General features: G+C 30.9%; 1 protein-coding gene across 3 annotated transcripts; it reads left to right on the forward strand.

Moving 5' to 3' along the window:
* The first annotated feature begins 8,120 nt into the window (after window positions 1–8,120).
* Window positions 8,121–12,143, forward strand: LOC107909849 (agamous-like MADS-box protein AGL9 homolog). Of its 3 annotated transcripts, none has more exons than NM_001327024.1 (8): window positions 8,121–8,305; window positions 10,287–10,365; window positions 10,866–10,933; window positions 11,033–11,132; window positions 11,245–11,286; window positions 11,376–11,417; window positions 11,522–11,661; window positions 11,753–11,828. In NM_001327024.1, the coding sequence occupies exons 1-8, from the start codon at window positions 8,121–8,123 to the stop codon at window positions 11,826–11,828; spliced, it is 732 nt and encodes a 243-aa protein (NP_001313953.1). The 3 variants fall into 3 exon arrangements, with proteins under 3 accessions (NP_001313953.1, XP_040943814.1, XP_040943815.1); XM_041087880.1 differs by lacking the exon at window positions 8,121–8,305 and adding an exon at window positions 8,404–9,388 and having other exon boundaries at window positions 11,753–12,143; XM_041087881.1 differs by lacking the exon at window positions 8,121–8,305 and adding an exon at window positions 8,407–9,355 and having other exon boundaries at window positions 11,753–12,143.
* The last annotated feature ends 9,334 nt before the right edge of the window (window positions 12,144–21,477 follow it).

A 21,477-nucleotide genomic window follows, 5' to 3' on the forward strand; every position in this document is an offset into this window, starting at 1 on the left:
TTTATTTTCAGCAACTTAAGGTAAAAACCATAATTAAAATATATATTGTCAAGAACAAAAATTAAATAAAAAATAGGCTTAGGCCTAATGGTTAAAAGCTTATGTATTTAGCTTAATGGTTAAAACCACAACCAAGTTTGAGCCACTAATTTCCCTTCCATATCTTTTTTAATTTTGCCCACTTTTGGGATATTTACCATGCCACCCTTTGGTTTTCAAACCTTAGGTATTGAGCCCATCTCTTCCTAATTAGACTTGCATTTTGTTTTCTCTTCAATTCCAATTAGAATTTTGTTTACATCTCCCTATTTCTTCTCCTTTTTCTTTTCTTTTCCTCCCTTTATATCATATTTTTCATCTTTTTGCTATTGATTATTTTGCTCTCCCGGTTAAAACATTCTCCATTCGATCGTTCTTCCCATCGGGCTTAAAATTTTCATCAGTAACATCCCTTTTCTTGTCAAGAATCAGTAAGTACACCTCGTTTCCAATGATTAAATTTTGTATTTCCGTTATACCAACATCTGATGTTATTTTCTCGGTTTGATTAAATAATCTTTCAAAATCTTGCTAAATCTTTACAAATTCTACCCGAATCTTGATATCAATCATTAGTCCGTGTGAATTTGTTGTTTGAGTGTGACTCCTATGTTACAATTTTGCCTAGAATTTTATGAATTATTTTGTTTAGTCCCTGAATAGTCCCCAAACTATTTTTAGAGTTTTATTTCACTTAATTGAGACCCTAATAATATTAATATTTTAGAATTCATGATCTGATTGACTGAATTACTATTGTCATATGCAAGATACGTGATTGATACATCCCTACTGTCTCTATATTTCTAATAAACTATTATTGTAAAATCTATCACTATATTATTGATTGCATGTTCAACATGCCTACTATTACTATTAAACTGAATACATGTTAAGCATGTCTACTGCTACTATTGAACTGAATACATGTTAAGCATGCCTACTGTTTTTACATGATATTGTTACAAGCATGTAATATTGCATTGCATGGGGGACGATATGAAATGAGGAAGTACTGGCAGTTTAATAATCTGCAACACTGGTGGTTTATCCACAAATTACTGACAGCTTGTCTGTAAACTTTTTAACTGAAAATATTGTTGATTCATCCATAATTTTTATTACTGGCAGTTAATTTGCAAAATTACTAGTGGTTTATGCACAATGCGGTGTGTAGGGATAGATGAGTTCTGGGGAACTCCTACTGTTGTGTGTAGTGGAATTGGGAAGGATTTTTTCTGATAAATCGAAATTGCATTGCATTCATAAACATTTACATGGCTATGAATACTGAGATACTATATTGATGAGTTGATCTGAAATACCGATATTCTGAATTGCTAATCAATTGTGATTATTCTATAAGTTGTCATTCTGTATGATTTGTTTACTGTTTGCACTGATTTTCTGGCGATTGAACTTACACTGAGTTTCTTAAGCTCATTCCCTCATTATTTCCAGCTTTACAGATAACCCACCAGGTTAGGACGCAAACTCGACATATGAAGGACTCGGCTCAATTTATTTTTAACCAAAATTATTTTAGACGTATTTTATTATTTCTGTTATTTTGAAACTAAATTGCTTTATTTGAATTGTGTCATGTGACTTCGATTTTGGGTTTATTTAGCATGCTTGGTATTTAATTTGAAATTAGGATATTGAAACATGGATTAAGAATTAATAAAGCATTAAATTATTCTGATTTTACTTAATTAAAACTATATATCACTTTTCTGTTACTAGATTATAAATAAACTTTGAGTAATAAATAAATTGGAAATTAACTAAGTTTTCAAAAGTAGTCACTATTACAAGGAAAATGTTAAACTTGGTAAATTTTCGTTTACTCGTGAGTTTTTCTGAAAATAGGCTAAGTTTTCTTCTAAAAGAAACAAATATTTTAAAATTACTATTTTATAAACTCCGATAGCTTACTTGGCCATTTTGGTGGCCAATGTAATTTTCTAAATTCGAGCCTAACGTCTAGGCCAGGTTGAGGAGGTTACATTTAGTGGTATCAGAGCCTAGGTTTTTTAAACTCAAACTATGGGTTTTTGGAATGAGTCTGCATGCATGTCATGGAAAGGGGTATTTCAGAAAAAATCATGACACAAGTTTTTTTGAAAAAAATTAAATCTGAGACTCCGATGCCGGTCCTACTTTAATTACTGTTACTTTTAAAACTTTAGATAAACTGTAATTGTTAGACTGTAAACACTCAGGAAATAACTAATACTTGAACTTTTTTGTTTGAAAACTGTAGATATACTTCAAAATTTAAACTTTCGAGAATACAATATGAACACTCAAGGTAGATGTGGTAGGGGTAGGCCGCGTAGGGCTGCACCCGCTGAGCCACCCATTGTTCAGAGGGGAAACCAAATCCTTAAAGTGGAGTACGTGGAGAATTCTACCACCAATGGTGACAAAGGTTACGAGAACAGAGATGATGCATTGTCGCAAACAATGCTGAAGGTTCTGCAAAAGGTTGCTAGAGCCCAAGCTAGATCGGGTTTTGTTTGAAAACTATAGATATACTTTAGAACTTAAATTTTTTAGAATACAATATGAACACTCAAGGTAGACGTGGTAGGGGTAGGCTGCATAGGGTTGCACCCATTTAGCCACCCATTGTTTAGAAGGAAAACCCAATCCCTAAGGAGGAGTACGTGGAGAATTCTACCGACAATGGTGGTAGAGGTTACGAGAACGGAGACGATGCAGTGTCGCAAGCAATGTTGGGGATTTTACAAAGGGTTGTTGGAGCCCAAACTAGATCAGGGAGCCATGGATCTATTACGGAGATGCTCTGGTCGAATAGGGCTGAAATATTCAAAGGAGTTGCTAGAACAACCCCTACTATGGATGAGCACTAGATGGAATCGACGGAGAGAATTCTAGAGGATCTAGATTATACTTCATAACAAAAATTGAAAGGTACTATGTCCTTGCTAAGGGAAGAGGCCTATCGTTGGTGGCAATCTGTTGTAAGGGTTACACAGTTTGAATGTTTAACCTGAGAATATTTTTAGGAAGCCTTCCAAAAGAAGTATGTTGGCACTAGGTATGTGGAAGCCCACAGACTCAAGTTTATCAAGTTGAAGGAGAAAGATAAGACTGTGGTGGAGTATGAGGCTGAATTTCTGATACTCAGTCGTTATGCTCAAGGTATGGTTGTCATGGAGCAATACAAATGCGTGAGGTTCGAAAGTGGGCTGTGCTTTAACCTCAAGATTCAAGTTGCTCCACACTAGGAACAAGTGTTTGAAATCCTAGTGGAGAAAGCCAAAATCATGGGGGAGATCAAACAAGTGGAATGCGAGAAATGAGAGAAGAGTAAGGTCTCGATTAAGAGAGATTATGGTTCTGCTTTAACCATGGTGCTTTTTTTATATAAAGTAAGTACATGTAAATTTTGTTATTATATAAAGAAATATAATTTTATTTTTATATAATAAATATATAAATTTATTACCATAAACATAATTTTAATTATTTAATAAAAAGTTTGGTTTTAAATAATAATTTATTATATAATAAATTAATATACCTAATAATTGTTTTTCATTCTCACTTCACAATTGTAATTTTGTTGGAATCCAAACACATATCCATTATTGGTTTTAATCTTACCTTTATTATGCTCTATCCCACTACTACAATAATTAATCTCATAGCTACCACTATTTTTAATCTCACTAGAATTAATCTTGCTACCCATCTAAAGGCACCCTTAGTCGTGGATATCACAAGCAGAAAAATAATAATAAAAGAGTGATTATTTAGTATACTAATAGTGTACCTTATTTGTTCCACAAAAAACCTTAAAAATTGACATGTGTCTCTATTTTCTAAATATATATTTTTTTAATATTTTATTATTGGGGGCTCATTACTTCAATTAGTCCCCATGCTCCTCGAATGGATCTCTAATTGTTGAGAGGGTTGCCCAAAAGCAGTATATAAGGCGTACCTAATAAAACTTACAAGTAAACCAGATATAGAAATGGCGACTAAGGTTGTTGTTTCCGTTATTATATAATTTCAAGATCACAATGGATCTATGATAAGATTGTTTATTTACAGCGGAATGATATACAAAGTCAATAGATCTCATTGAATACAAAATATGATTTATGGCTACACAAACTGTTGAGGGTAGTTTTAGATCTGGTCCAAGACGAACTATTGTAGGGGATTTTTTGAAACCATTGAATTCGGAATATCGTAAGGTAGCCCCTGGATGGGGAACGACTCCTTTGATGGGTGTCGCAATGGCTTTATTTACAATATTCCTATATATTATTTTGGAGATTTATATTTCTTCCGTTTTACTGGATGGAGTTTCAATGAATTAGATTCACAAGAATCACGAAGCCTCGCTTTTCAATACAAAAAGTGAAACTTTAGTTCTCAGATTTTTTAGCCCCATTCTATTTCAGTAGTTCGACCACGAAATTTATTTGTTTTTGTATTTCCAGAATATGAGTGTTTGACTTGTTATAATTAATCCTATTGATGGTACAGAAAATGGGTTTGTCATCTTGATCGAGATAATTTTATCCCATCAGATAGTCATTCTAGTATCTAGAGCATGGAAAATATGAAATGGATCACAAAGTATTTGAACTATGATCCATACTTAATATTCAAACCTCATGTCCTTATAAAACACTTATCAACCATTAACTTTACTTATGAAGTTAAAAAACTTTATAGACAATATACCAAACATTTTTTTTTCATAATAAAATAAAATATTTTATGATATTTGGAAAGAAAAAAGGAGAACTAAACATAAATATACTTCTTATGGAAATTTTTTTTTAAGAAACTAGATAAAATTCAAGGGTCTCGCTTGGGAGCCTCCTTATCAACGTCTTGCTTTTAGTTATCATATGAAAATATGGTTTGCAAAACTAATAAGTGAATCTTAGATGTATGGTCCATGAGGTGTTTATAATTTTTTTTATATGGTTTACATATTTTATAAATTTAATCATAAATTTAAAATTTTTAATAAATTTAGGCTTCAATTTTTACAAAATTTATCATTTTAGCTAAATTTCAAAAAATTCAGTAAATTTAGCCCTCAATATTTATAGAAAATTTTCAATTTAATTTTGTTTCTAAAAATTTCAAAAAAAAAAGAAAATATGTTTAAAAAAATATTTTTTTTAATATTCCTTAACCTGCCCCAAAACCTGCTAAACAAGAAAAAAAAAATTCGCATTGCTTTTTCCTACTTGTACGTGTCATCAGGAACTTCCAAATTTGAGTAGTCCAAGTAATGTGTTATAAAATCTAGTCTAGGAATTGAAAATATGAGTTAAACTGAATCAAGAGAGATAACTTTATCGATTTCATGTCCCTTGAGGATGTCCAACTTCATCTCTCTCTAATACCCATAAATTTATTTCGTGTTCTTTTATTTTTGAATCATTTGATATATATATATTAATGCATATTTTTTTATATTTTATATTTTTAAATCATTTTTGTAATTTTTTATCCAAAAATTATTTTTTAAAATATTTTTTTCTCTTTTTTTTTTTGAAACTTTTAGAATTATAACCAAATTTATAAATTTTGTAAATGTTGAGGGTTAAATTTATTGAATTTTTAAGAACTAGAACTAAAATGATAAATTTTGTAAATATTGAGGGCTAAATTTGTTGAATTTTTTAAATTTAAGATCAAATTGATAGAATGTATAAATATTGGAGGATTAAATTTTTTATCAAGCCAATAAAAAATGGATACATTAGCTTGCTGTTACTCATCTAACGACAATTAACGGATGAATGACTAAAATATTTAATTTCGAAGAGTTGAATAATTAAATTAAAAAATTAATAATTAAATAACTAAAATACAACTAAAAGCACGATTAACCTATTATATATTTGGGGTGAAGATCCTAAAGCAAAGGCATGATGAATTGAGTACGGGGTTACATTTTTAATTGATTAATTACTCAAGACCAAAACAGTCTTTGATCAAATACAAAGTTCCTTGTACTTCCCCCTAAAGGTTATTTATGCTAGCTATATAACAATCCTTCTGATTTTACCTGCAACGCCCAAATTATAAAAGTTTACTTAAAAATTTGTTTACATTCAATTATTATTTTTTAAATAATTGACCGTTGGGATGATAGGAATTGTACCCCATCTCACACAGTCACACTATATAATTATCGAGTGACGAAACTAGGTGGAGCCAAAATTGATTATAAAATTTTATAGGGTCAAATATATTAAGTTATCATTTCAAAATTTTTAAAGGGATTAGTTAAAATTTTATCTTTCTAATATGAAGGTGTAATTTTATTATTATATTAATTTATAGTTTTAGAATACTTTTGAAAGGTTTAATATTACAAACAGGATATTTATACAAGTATAATATATATTTGAACAACTACAACATAGAATGAAATCAGTGCAAAACACAATGGATGAGGAATCAAAAAACCAAATAAAACCCACATATAGTATATACACATATGATAATATTGGAGACTCACACATCTTAATTGCGCATGATGACTCTCGAACTTGAGTATTCAAGGACTCATGGCCCTCATCTTGACCAATTATCTTCAGGTTTAGACTTTTATTTAGCCGCTGTTGTAATTATCTTGCCACTAAATTAAGAAATTATAATAAAAAATTTCATTAAAATTATTAATTATATTCGTATGTAAAGTGAATTTATTATGAGAAGTCTATTCCAACAAAAACATGGACCATATAATAGGACGCAATGATGCACGAAAGTATGAAAAAAATTGCAAATTGATGCACAAAATCATGAAACCATACTAGCTATCATGTGTTTAATGTATATTCATATATAAGTATAAGAAATAACTATTTAAAAATTAAATTTTTTTCGTATTTGACCCTTTTTCTAAAGTCCAAATAATGTAGAACGTAATTACATTAAATTAATGCAAAATGAGTTAAAAAGAAACTAAATCATAAGGGTTTGGGTCATTTATATGAAATAATCACATACAGCAGCTAACATATGCAATCGTTTCAATAATTGCTTGCAAAATGTACAAAGGGAGGGGGGGGGATTAAGAAATTAATGTCAGAACCACAATTAGCAAGCTTCTCCTTTAATTCCTTCAAAACTCTCCAACCTTCGAACTAATTAAAAATATATATATACATAGATACATATATTTTGCTCTTTTCAGCTTTTCTTATCTCTCTCAGTAACATTTGCTTCGCCTCTAATCATGCAATTCTTGTTATCATCATTAAAGTTATGGATTTGACTCCACAACTCCAGTAATCTCAGCATGAACACCCCTTTGTATACAATACCAAGATAAAACTTATTATAGTAAAAAATCAAGGCTTTATTCTTATGAAAAAACATTGTTCTATGGTCCATGACATCATCAGGACATGCTGCTAATTAATAAATTAAGTTAACCATATTAGGATTACGTTAGAAGATTGCAAGACAAGGATTCTTAAAATTCAAAAAGACCAAGCAGAAGGGTAATTACGTAAATAGAAGGGAACAGATTACGGAGGGTTCACCTTCTTAAGGTTAGGTCATACGATTGCCCGAACCCTAAAATGGTCAGTTGGATCATTACAAGTCTATGTACTTCTCCATTCGACACGTAGCAGTGTGGCAGTGACCCTTTTGCATTGACTGGTTAAGGTTTCTGAGCTTCTTCGTATTTGGCTGCTCCTCGTTTCTCACCGTTGGATGGGGTTGATCCAACGGGAAATGGGTGAAGCTTAAGTAAAGGTACAAAAGAAATTAGGTCCCTTGGAGATATAATATACCTAAAGGAAAATCCTTTTTGTTTAGGCTGTCTTATCATTTTGTTTAGTGCGTAAAACAAAGCAAAAGGTTTAAGTGTTTTTTTTTGTTTGTTGGGGGGCGGGGGGGTTAATTCTGATTACATGATGGATGAAGTTGTTAGCGAAAGCGTATCATCCATGACAGAATAAATAGAGAGAAAAGCAAGAAGAAGAACAAAAGTGTTAAAGAGAGTGTGTTTGGGGGTATTGCAAAGATAATATTTTTATTGGGGAAAAAAAAGAATGGGGAGAGGTAGGGTTGAGTTGAAGAGAATTGAGAACAAGATTAACAGGCAAGTAACTTTTGCTAAGAGAAGGAATGGGCTTTTGAAGAAAGCCTATGAGCTTTCCGTTCTTTGTGATGCAGAGGTTGCTCTCATCATCTTCTCCAATAGGGGAAAACTGTACGAGTTTTGCAGTAGTTCAAGGTATCACCAAAACTAACTACTCCTTTTTTCTTTTTTGGTACCCTCTTTCAAAACCCCAAAACCAACACACTACTCCTCCTACTACTACTATACAAGGGTTTTTTTTGTCGTAAAACAAAGCAAGCTCTCGCTTCTTTCTTTTTGCTTGCTTTGATTTCTGACTTTAGGGGTTCAAAGAGGAGGGTTTTTTTTTGCTGTTTTGGGTGTGATTTTGGGGTATTCAAGTTATGGGAGAAAATTTTGAGAAAAGAGTGAAAATTTATAATATAAAGCTATGTTTGAGTTTTGCCGTTTTGGTGAATGTATTGGCGTTTGCCTGTGTGTTTTTCCTCTTCTTCTTGATGTTAGATCTGCAATTCTAAATCATCAAAAGCCAACATCCCTCTCTTGTGTATATATATATTCCCACTCTAATTTCTTCTCTTCCTTCTTTGATCTCTTTGGTTTTATCACCCCTTTCCTTTCCCCTCTTTCATCCTTATATATATATATATATTGCCTACAAGTTAGTTTTTAAAATCTCCGATCTAACGTCTTTCATGTTTAACATAAGAAGCTGAAAGATCTCTTGCAGATTAGATTTGGATACTTTTTTTCTTTCTTTAATTTCTCTCGTTCAAGCTTTGATTAGATCCTGTTTTTTTCCTCTTAAATCATTATAGATCATGTATATTAATTTCTCATATAAACAAACAAAAGCTTATTTAGATAAAAGGAAAAAAAAAGAAAAAAAAGAAAGAAAGCTTTCGATGAGCTCATAAATTTACACGATCTGAGCTTAGGGTTTTATTTTAAAGTTTCAAACTTAATCCCATATTTAAAAGCAGACTTCAACCTGGTTTATTTTTCTAAAACAAAACAGATAAAAAACCCAAGGATACCTGTTTGAGATGTTACAAAAACAAAATCAAAACAGTAAAGACAAACAAGAGATTTCAGCCTGTCGTTTCTACTTTTTCAGATGTTTGCTTTCTTTCTTACAAACCAACTTCCTTGTTTCCAATGGATTCTATCATGTCTGGGATCTATTTCAATGGATCACTTAAAAGGGTACATCTCCATCAATGCTTCTGAGTTTCTAAGGTTTTGATTTTCCCAAAGCTGCTCCCCCCCCCCATGTTAGGGTTTTCAACTTCCGCTTTTAAATCTAAATTTCGTTTAGAAGGCTGAAATATTTGATGTTTTTTAATTCTTTCAATTGATCTACTTGCATGAGCACTGCTTGTCTTAATTCCACTGGTCTAGAATATTAATTAACGCAAATGTATTGATTATTATGTGATTAATAGTACTACGTTTATTAATTAATTAATACACAGTCTGCCTGTGTTAATTAATCTCTTTTTCATCGTCATTACAAGTATAATTTGATGATTTGTAAGTTTAATTAAAAGCTTAGTTTAAGTAAGGTGTTTTGGAAACATTGGATCAGTAATTTTTTTTTCTTTTTAGGTGAAAAATGGTATAAAGTCTGAAAAGAATTAAATAATAAGGAACAAGTTCTAATTCCCAACATTTGGTGAATAATTAAACCATCCAATTTATTGTACCAAGAAAAAAAACTAATTAAAGATTCTTTCATTTTAATTACTTCCTCTTAAAATTTTAAAAATTAAAAATAAAAAATTTTGTGATACATTGAGCATTTTTCTTTTAATAGCATTTTTTAATTGATATATTCTCTCTGGTACCTTTCGGAAATTGCAAGATTTCTTCTTTTTATTATTATTATTTTTAAAAAAATTATCCTTTTTATCTTTATTGTCAGTTTGTTGTTAAATGATGATCCTCAATGGCTGATTTTTGAACTTTTATTACTTTTTTTTCCCATCTTTTTTAATTGAACTTTGATACTTGTTTTTGGATTTATCTTTTCAACATACAGCCCCAATTTCAACCATTTGAATATTGTGTTTATGAATGTGTTGTATCCTTGAACTAACATTTAGTCATTTACCTTGATATATATATATATATATAGCATGATGAAAACATTGGAGAGGTACCAGAAGTGCAGCCATGGAGCACCAGAGACAAATGTTTCAACTAGGGAGGCTCTGGTAATATGCTACTCATCTCTGCCAACTGAGATTTGAAAACACTGCCTTGGTTTTTTCTTCTTTGGAGTTTCTATGCTCCCTACATGGAATACATGTTAGCTCATTAATCCAGTGTGTCACCAAACTATTCCTCATATCTCTACAAAGCTCATCTCTCCCATAGAGATCCATAACATTGCATCTTTCTCATAATTCTACCTACTTTATATTTATAAAGCATATTACTTGATCTCCCTACTAAGGTTTCTTACCTAATACAACATTTTACCTTTGAGTTTTGGCTTGGTTTTGTTGCTTGTTGCTTGTTTCTTAAGATTAGCCATTATTTTGGTGTCCCTCAATTTGTTTTAGCGTATATGTATTTGGCTTACATTTTTCAGCTAGATGATGATTGAAACAATGAAGTAATACATAGTAATTAACCTGTCTATCAATGCTAAACTTGGCTGCAAATGTGTAATTTTGTGGGAATAAATGCAAATTTCATGATGTATCTGTAGGAGCTAAGCAGCCAGCAGGAATATCTGAAGCTTAAAGCACGTTATGAAGCCTTACAAAGGTCCCAAAGGTGAGTGAGCAACCTTTGAAATGGCCCAAATTGTTGGTAATCATTAAATATATGATACATGATTGAAGATGAAAATATATTGTTGATATATTTGGTTAGGAATTTACTTGGAGAAGATCTGGGGCCTTTGAGCAGCAAAGAGCTTGAGTCACTTGAGAGGCAGCTTGATTCTTCATTAAAGCTGATAAGATCAACGCGGGTACTTTCACTCCATTCTCCTCTACTTTCAATGCTCATTTCATAACAGAAACTGCATTCACTAATCAATGAAAAATTGAATTATTGATCTGATTTGACTATTTCTGTTGTAGACCCAATACATGCTTGATCAGCTCACTGATCTGCAACGAAAGGTATCCCATCATCTTATATAATTTGAAAGCCATTAATTTGTTGTTGTCTCTTCCACCAACGCAACTATTTTTCACTCTCTTTAATGCAGGAACATCTACTTAATGAAGCTAATAAGAACCTAAAACAAAGGGTAGGTTTCTTTTTACATCTTTAAGGTTACAATTTCATTCAACAAGGGAAATTACCAACAAAATTAACATATTTAATGAGTTGAGAAACGGTGGTTTTTTGCAGTTGATGGAAGGCTACCAAGTACATTCACTCCAGCTGAATCCAAATGCCGATGACGTCGGCTACGGCCGACAACCAACCCATCAGCCTCAGGGTGATGTCTTCTTCCATCCATTGGACTGCGAGCCAACGTTACAAATCGGGTACTACATACCTATATCCAACACTAACAACGAATTTAAATAACATAACTACAAGACGAATTCTTAATCGGTTTGATTTGTTGAACTACAGATATCAGCCCGATACGATATCGGCGGTCACCGGGGGCCCGAGTGTGAATAATTACATGACGGGATGGCTACCATGACTATGATACATAAAGGAAAATAGAAGCAAAAGCATGAAGTGGCAAATGCATGCATGCATGGTGTCCGCATTCCTTCATAAGAACATCATCAGCACATTTTATCATCTGTTTGCATGTTATTTGATGAAACAAAATGTGTGTAATGTGTCATGGATTTAATATTAACTTTCTTGTCTTTAATTCTGTAAGCACTGCGCAGCACTCTTTGAAATAATGTGGTGGTGCTGTTTGCTTGTAAGAGGGATTCCAACTCTGACCATCATCTGCCTTATTTAGTTTTAAATCAACAAAAACAAGCATTTGTTGTTGCCATAACATTAATATCTTTTTATCAAAAGCAACCGATGACCCTCATTTTTTCTTCCAATTTCAAGTCTCTCTCTCCTTAATACAGTCAGACTTTCTGACCTGTACTAAACAGGATAAATCATCCATCTTCACTACACACTTATCCCTTGTGTCAAGTTCAACAATTTTTTACTGGTTCTTGTTCTTGATTTGTAAGTCTTCAAATTTTCATTTCATTTTAACCTCAAGGTCTTTTTTTTCTCTCTCTCGTAATTCACGAGGATATTTGGGTCAAGTAATATCTAACCTTCATTTGTTCCATTCTCAAACGTGGTTTAAGTAGCCTTGTAACTTTTGATTGTTCCAACGAACATGACTATCTCTTGCTATCTCATGGACAGTTTGAGTTAATGTTAAAAGCTGAGGAACATGACTATCTCTTGCTATTTCATGGATAATTTGAATTAATGTTAAAATAGTGTATGTTCCGATCAAAGTTCTTTAAGGTGGAAATTATTAACGTTAAAAGATCATGTTTTTAGGGCCAAATCAGTAGAAAAATGAATCTTGCTTGAAGCTTATGTTTGATGAGCTCCAGATTCCTTGAGATAAAATCTTTGATTGCTTGTACTACTTGTCCTATTTCATGTTCAAACAATAGTCGGAACAAATTAATTTGAAGCAGTCAAAACCTTTAAGTTGTCATGTTTGATTTTTTATTAAATCTCACTAAAGTAACAAATTTGGAGATATTTCGTAGCCAACATTCTAAAATCATCATCATCATTTACTTGTATAACTTAGAGAAGAGATAAAAGAAGTTTGATATGCTTAGAAAGGATATCCTAATCTTTTTTTGCTTACGTTTTGGATTTATTACATAAATTTTCCAGTTCTTTCCCAACTTTTGTTCTAACATAAAATAGAACAAAACTGTTTTAAATAGTTATAAACTAAATTATTTGTTCGACCAAAAGCTTTTTCAAATAAAAATTCTTTCAAACTTCTTTTGAAAAGGTCTTTCAATTCCTAAGTGAAATCTGACATCGTCAAAGGAAATTTGAAGGAACCACTTACCGTTAATATTTCGATCAAAGTAAGTCACCAAATGAAACTTAAACTTCATTTCAAGCTTTCGGAACACCATAGATGGAGAAAGTTGAAAGATAGAAAAGGAGATTCATGGGTCAAAGAGAGAAAAATAAGTTTTTAATCTTTTAAATATTATATTTTTATATTTTAAAAATAATTTTTATTGTAATTTATTAAGACAGAATTTTTGATGCACCGTCGGTGCATAGGTCTCATACACCATCAGTTGACAATAAAATGAAACGTTATCATTTTAAGAAAACAAATATTGAAGGGTTTAAAGATAAATAGAAATAATTTTATTTTTAAGAAAAATAAATACTATTTATAACTGTTAAACATAAATATATACCAAAAAAAATCTGAAACTAAAAATTTAAAATCTCAAATCCATAATCCAAAATAAAAAACCAAACCCTAAAATTTAAAATTCAAAATTCAAACCTAAAATGAAAAATAAAAAATAACTATAATTAATATTTAATTATATTTAATAAAGTTAATAATATTTATTTTCAAGTCCTTCAATGTTTTTTATTTTATAGCAATGATGATGTGCTATTTTATTATTAGTTGATGGTGCATAAGACTTATACATTAATAACTTATCAAATATTAAGCCATTTATTAATTATATTTAATAATAAAATAATGAAATAAAAAACTATATTCTTTTAGGGAAAAATAAATTTTATATTTAAAGAATATTGCTTTTAACATAATAAATAATACTAATTCTATGTCACACGGGAAAAAATACGTAAAATATATATTTATAAAAATTTTATTTTAAAATTAAATGTGGCCTCTGTTAAGATGGTTAAGATAAAAGTTTAAAGTTCATGTGATTGTGACCCAAGTTTAAATTTTATTATAGTATTATTTTACTAAAAAACATGAAATAATAAAAATAGCTTGTACTTTATAAAAGTGAGGGTATTTTAGTAAAATTTCTCAATTAAATTGATACTCGATTGACTCGTAACATTGACTCAACTAAGAGATTCACATAAATCTAGTTTACTAATTAGTTATATTTAACATTAAATATAATACCAATTCAATACAATATTCATATATTTTAATTGTATATTTTTAATTTCGAGAATTTTTAAATTTATATATTTTAAATTTTTATAATTTTATTTTTAGATAATTGTTTAGAATTAGGATCAAATTAATAGAATGTGTAAATATTGAGCTTTAGATTGTTAATTTTTTTAGAATCATGATCAAATCAATAAAATATGTAAATATTAAAGACTAAAATTATTATTATGGTGATAAAAAAAATTGTTATTATACCCTTATTAATTGTCTTTTTTAAAATTGACAGTGACAATTATTTTTTTCTGAAAGAGACTAGTATGCTCAATGCAAAAATTAAGGAGGACTGGAGAGGTTTTTTCCCAAAATAAAAAGAAATATGACACAAAACGAGGATAGACTTGTCCATGGGTTGGGCCACCCAACTTGGCCCGAAGGCTCACCTGAAAAGTGGGAGGGTTTGGGCAAAAATATAGGCATTAAAAATAAGCTTAGACAAAAAAAATAAGGCATGTTTTCTAAACGAGCTAGGCCCGGGCTTGGCACTACTCGAATTTGCAAAAAAAATAAGGCATGTTTACTTTTTTTCATTATTTTGCTATCATTTCGTTATTATATTGCTACTATGTTATTGTTATTGTTTGGATATTGTATAATTCTTGTTTTATTATTAATTTTGCTACTATTTTAGTAGTATTTATTTGTTAAGTTGCACTTACTTAGTATTATTTAATTATATATATTTAATCTTTTTCATTTGTTGAGAAACATTTATTTTAATGATTTTAGTGTATTTGATGTATTATATTTTTAAATTTATTTTTATATAAAAACTTTTAATGCAGTCGAACCGGGTCGGGCCTAAACTTTTTATTTGACCCGGGCTGGCCAATGGACAACAGAATAAGATATATTAAGCCACGTGAGCTTCACGTGATCAATTGCTCTATGAATAAATTGTAGGGTTCTTACCATTCAGCCGCTTTGCTATCGTCAAATCTGCAAAAATTAGGTTAGGAATTAGGCCTTCAATTCAATCATCAAAATGTTCTATTTTCTTTTCTTTTTCCAGTTCCAACAGTGTTTCTTCGGCCTAGTTTTTAGGGTTGGGAGGGGAGAAAGGGGTGAGACAAATAGGGGAGAGCAGTATTTTCGTGGCTCTTAAAATACCGGTGGGTTCTCTACAGGCTGCCCTGCCTTCCAATTAGCCCTGCACACCAGACCCTTTATCCATGGCATCATGGTACGGGGTTTGTGTTTTTTGATTTTTTTGGTTGGTTTTAGTCGTTGGGATGGGATATTTGGTTTTCTTATACCAATTTCCCATCTTTCGACTTCCCCATCAGAGATGCTTTTCACCGCATTCCCGCCTCCAAACGCCATTACATGAATTCCTCGTTTCTTCAATGTCTCCCTTTTCAATGTTTATAACCCAAATGTGGTTTTAATTGGTTATGGGAAACTTTTCATGTTGTTTTTCTTTTAAGTTTTGTTTGGAAAAATCTATATCAAACATGGCCTTGTTGAGTTGAAACTATCTCATACTCTGTGTCAGTCGGATTATCAAGAAAAAGAATACAGTTCCACATTTTGCCTGTAAGAGAGAGCAGAGCTTGTGCTCATTTTTGGACCACCCGCGGTCACCTTTGGAGCTCATAGTTATATAAAGCGGCATTAGGTAATTGCTTTGGATCGGAGGATTGGGTTCCAATCGAGTTCTGTATCACGGCTAAACACGGGGAAATCACCATATGCCTTTCATGCGGTAAGTCACACATTGGCATTATGTATGTTGATGTGTGTGCAAGCATTGTTTTTATAAGGTTTTGTTGGTTCTATAGAAATAACTGTCGAGCTTTGATTAAGTTTGTTCATCAATTTTTATTTTTGAACTCGAACTCGACTCAATAATTAAGTTTATGGTTAATAATATATATTCAGGATAATAATATAATTTAATAATATGAAAAGTTTGACGAGACTCGTTAGGTTTTCAAGTTAAGTATTATTAAGTTGGAATTCAGTTTGTTTGATAACTCAAGTTTGGGCTTGGCTTAATTATTACCAAATCAAATTCGAATTATTTTTGAGTTGAACATGAGTAACTTGTGAACACCGTTATCTCATTTACATCCTTTGTCCTGGCCTTAATTTAGCCCCAAAATGTAATGAACAACAATCTTACCGTTACTTTTTTATCCTACTTCAAACAGGCCTCTATAAAATGACTTTATCAAACTTAAATCGAAGTTACAATCAGAATAAAAATGGCAAAGAGGGTCAAAAGATGAGTTCTAGAAAGGTGCCTTGCTTAGAATTTTAAGTGTAATTTGAGGTAGTAGGGGTCAGCGGTCGGAGTTGGGTTGAAAGGAGTTACTTCTTCCTTTCGGCATACCCGTGAGACTGGTCATCTCATTCTATCTTATGAAATAGTTAAATTTTACTTATAGGTTTGATATATATCCAATAAAAACGGAAAAATCTGCTTGTAATTGAATTTGCTTGATTCATGTGTAAGTGCGGTAGCTTAATACTGCTCAACTATAGAGAATTGAATCAATTTCTGGCTGCAACATTTCCCTTACTTTCTAAGCTAATTTTTTTGGCATAATCACTACTCTAGCCCTCCAACTTTTTCAAAAAAATTATTTAACTCTTTATTTAATTTTTCTCTTTTAAGCATACATTACTTGCCAAATTATCTCAAAATAGATGGAAAAGTTAGGTGACATACAGTGGATTGTCACATTAGTGACATGTGTTTCAATTGTACTAAATTGTAACAAATTAATAATTTTATTATCATTCCTTTTACTTTGTATTCACATATAAGTGTTATTGTGACATTTACTACTAGAAATGTCTAAATCAATGTGAATATTATAATATTACTAAGTCAACAAAATAAATATAATTTTTAAAATAATTATACGTAATATTCATTTTAGGGAATATACCAAAATCTTCAAATATCTAAAAAAAAATTTACAACTTCAGGTGCATCCATCCATAACGAGTTTTAAATAGAATTATCATATTTTATTACTCATAAATAGATCTTTTACAGTCAAATATTTTGTTTCCAACTCTTTAATGGAGATGATGTCAAAAGATTACAAATATTATAAAATAAACATAAATTAATAACCTAATCTTCTCTTTTTCATCATTTCAAAATAAATATTTATAGCAATAGTGATTCATATGAAATATAATATTTTCCTCATTCACAATTTCAAAAGAAGATCCATTATAAATATATTTTAAAACCAATGGATTAACCATCACAATATATTAATATATTAGCTCTTCTAGAGCTTTCGGCTAATTTTGTAGTATCAAATATTGGAATAATATTTGTTTGTTTTAGTACTAAATAAGATAAATATTTTTTATCTATAATGATAGAATTTATTACTACATTCTTATATCATTCCTCAAAGAATATTAACAGAAACAAAATATTTGGACATATGCCACATGTGGCCAACAATCTTTCATATCACATTGATAACATAAGTTATCTTTACCCTTTGAAGAGTTATCTTGAAAACTCTCATTATTCTCTTATTTATACTATGTTCCCACTTTTAGTGGTCCATGATTATATATTTTATTTTCTTTATATTTGCATTTACTTCAGAGAATGCAATAAATCTAGTAGGATAATAGACTTCTATATGCCTCCATTGATTCTTTATTTCATAATCACCATCACAAAATATGCGTGGATTTTAAATCAAAATCTATCTATTTATGTTGTCATGATTAGTCTCCAATCACACCCTCAATTACAACAACAATAATGATCTCTATATTTTCATTTTTCATAATTGTTATGTACTATTACATTCACTTCAAGGAATGAAGCAAAACTAGTGAGAAGAATTTCATAGTTTTTCATTAGTAACTTGTTATTTTGCTTAGCCACTAGAAGGTATGAGATCATTCGAAAATACTGTTAAAGTCATTTTCACAATATTGCTACTACAGGAGCACACTAGATATTTCAATCATATAGTATAATGTATTCCTTTAGGAATTTATATAATACAAATACATGAGTATCTCATGTTATTTATATATATGGTTTTAATGTAAAACACATAAAAGTTTTATTCAACATATATCTTCTTGATCTAAAAAATAATATTATATTTTACAAAAATTTGCATCACAAGGAGCTAAAATATACGCTCTTAAAGAGCTTTTTACAGTTTGATGCAATATTAGCTCTTCAGAGGCATATAATCATATAAATTTTATTTTAAATAAAATTTTATTTATTCATATAAGAATAAAATGAATAGGTATAAATAAAACATTTATCAAACGTAACAAATAATAAAATCATGTCACTAATAAATCATTGTGGTTAGATAATATATATTTTATATATCATACCACAACAAAATACAAAATATTATAATGTCAAATTAAAATAACTTTGCAGCTATAAAAATTTAAACATAAACATTTTCTAACCTCCACCTCTTATGACATAATTTCATCTCAAATTTTACAATGATATTGTTAAAAATAGAACGTCGGTAATGACGATGTATCACAGAGAAAAAGAGAGACAAAAATAAAGAACACACAGATTTTACGTAGAAACCCTTTTGGGAAAAAACCACTGGCAGAGGAGAAAATAATTCACTATGTCGAATTCGAATGATTATAAGAGGAGCAGACTATGTCTATTTATAGACTTGTAAAACCATATTCTAATAGGAGTGTAGTAAGATTGAAATACCTTATTCTAATAAATATCAAATAGATGAAGCTTAATAAGGTTTAAAAAACCTTATTCTAAAATAAAATAAAAGAAGTGTAGTTCTATATGGATTTTACTTTTATTTTATTTTACCAATGTATTTTATTTAAATAAGGATTCGGGTCACTTAATTCTAACAATCTCCACCTTGACACGAATTCTTAATGAACAAGTTATTAATCGCGAACTTTCAACGAACAAGTTCTCCACCTCTTCCATAAAACCCCTTAAGGGTTTAACTTCAACAATGAATACCAACCAAGTTTAAGCAATGCTCAAACTTGGTTATAGGAAGTGACTTAGTCATCATATCTGCAAGATTTTTATGAGTACTAATTTTGGTCACAACAATATCACCACGAGCAATAATATCACAAACAAAATGATACCAAACATCAACTTATTTTGTTCTCTCATGAAACATTTGATCTTTTGTAAGGAAGATGGCACTCTAACTGTCACAAAATACTGTACTAATTTGAAGGTCTTCATTGAGTTCACTAAAGAGTCCTTTTAACCAAATGGCTTCTTTACAAGTCTCAGTAATCGCCATATACTTAGCTTCAGTGGTAGACAAAGCAACTGTAGTTTGTAAAGTGGCTTTCCAACTGATTGCACAACCTCTGATTGTAAAGACATAACTTGTGAGAGATCTTCTTCTATCAAGGTCTCTAGTAAAATCAGCACCAACATATCCAATGACTCAATCTCTAGTTCTTACAAACTGTAAGAAAACATCAGTAGTACCTCGTAAGTATCTTAAAATCGACTGAACTGCTTTCCAATATTCTTTACCGGGATTCGCCATGTATCCGCTAACTGTACTGACTGCATATGATAAATCTGGACGTGAACAAATCATAGCATACATGAGAGATCCCACTACACTAGAGTATGGAACATTTGACATGTGACATGTACTTAATCTCATTATCTAATTGTGGAGACAAAAATGATGAAAGTCTGAAATGGACTGCTAAAGGAGTACTAACAAGCTTAGCATTCTGCATATTAAATCTGCAAAGAACTTTCTCAATGTACCCCTTCTGACTTAGGTACAATTTACTTGTTTTTCTATCTCTAAAAATCTCCATACCAAGTATCTTCTTTGCTGGTCTCAAATCTTTCATCTCAAATTCTTCACTTAGTTAGGCTTTGATCTTTCTTATCTCTCATTTATCTTTCGCTGCTATCAACATGTCATCAACATAAAGGAGTAGATACACAAAAAGACCATCACTGTTTTTCTTAAAGTAAACACAATTGTCAAAGCTACTTTTTTTGAAATCATGAGAAGTCATAAAGGAATCAAACATCTTGTACCATTGTCTTGGTGACTGTTTCAAATCGTAAAGGGACTTTTTCAGTAAGCAAACATAGTCCTCTTTTTCTGAGACTGTAAAACCCTCTGTTTGTTGTATGTAAATATCCTCCTCAAGTTCTCCATGTAAAAATGCAGTTTTTACATCTAACTGCTCAAGCTCGAAATCAAGCATGGCCACAATACCAAGCAAAGCTCGAATCAAACTATGTTTCACAACTGGGGAGAACACATCTGTGAAATCCACTTCTGGAATTTAACTGTAACCCTTTACAACAAGCCTTACTTTATATCTGGGTTCTTCAACACCCGGAGTCCCTTCTTTCTTTTTAAACACTCATTTACAACGAATAACCTTTTTACCTTTAGGAAGTTTCACAAGATCCCATGTTTTGTTTTTGTGGAGTGATTTCATCTCTTATTGCATAGTAAACATCCACTTTTCTGAGTCTTCACAGCTAACCACATCAGAATAATTAGATGGCTCTTGGTTTGCATCTATATCTTCAGCCACATTTAAAGCATAAGCAACTAGATCAACCCCGACATACTTCTTTGGAGGTTTAATTTCTCTTCTAGTTCTATTTTTGGCGATAGAGTATTGTGGTGAAGAAGCAACTCTATTTTGAATTTTTATACTGGCTTGAGGAATCGACTCTGTTGTAGATTCTGGATTAATCTGTTGCTCCACCTACTTTTGATTTTCTTTATTGAAAGAGTCTTTAAGAGATAAGTTAGGTAGCATAGCAGTTTCGTCAAAAACATCTTTGCTAATCACAACTTTTCTATTTTCTGGACTGTAACACCCCTTACCCGTATCCGACACTGGAATAGGGTATGAGGCATTACTAGAACACATACACTTGCGAACGTATTTAACCGAGTTATAAAATTTCATCTAAATTAAAACTTTCAAAATTATTAACATGCTTTTATAACTCTTCACAATATATCCTCAAAACATTAAAATCATAATAAAATTGGGCCTACGAGACCCGATACATACTCATGCAATTCAATGCTTCGTTTCCATTTCATTCAATTCGCAATTTCTCATGCTCACAATTTAAAGCATATCACTAGCAATTTCCATTTAATTCACGTACAATTCAATGTCACTAAGT

The sequence above is a fragment of the Gossypium hirsutum genome, chromosome D02, assembly GCF_007990345.1.
Source record: "Gossypium hirsutum isolate 1008001.06 chromosome D02, Gossypium_hirsutum_v2.1, whole genome shotgun sequence".
In the NCBI taxonomy this organism is placed as follows: Eukaryota; Viridiplantae; Streptophyta; class Magnoliopsida; order Malvales; family Malvaceae; genus Gossypium; species Gossypium hirsutum.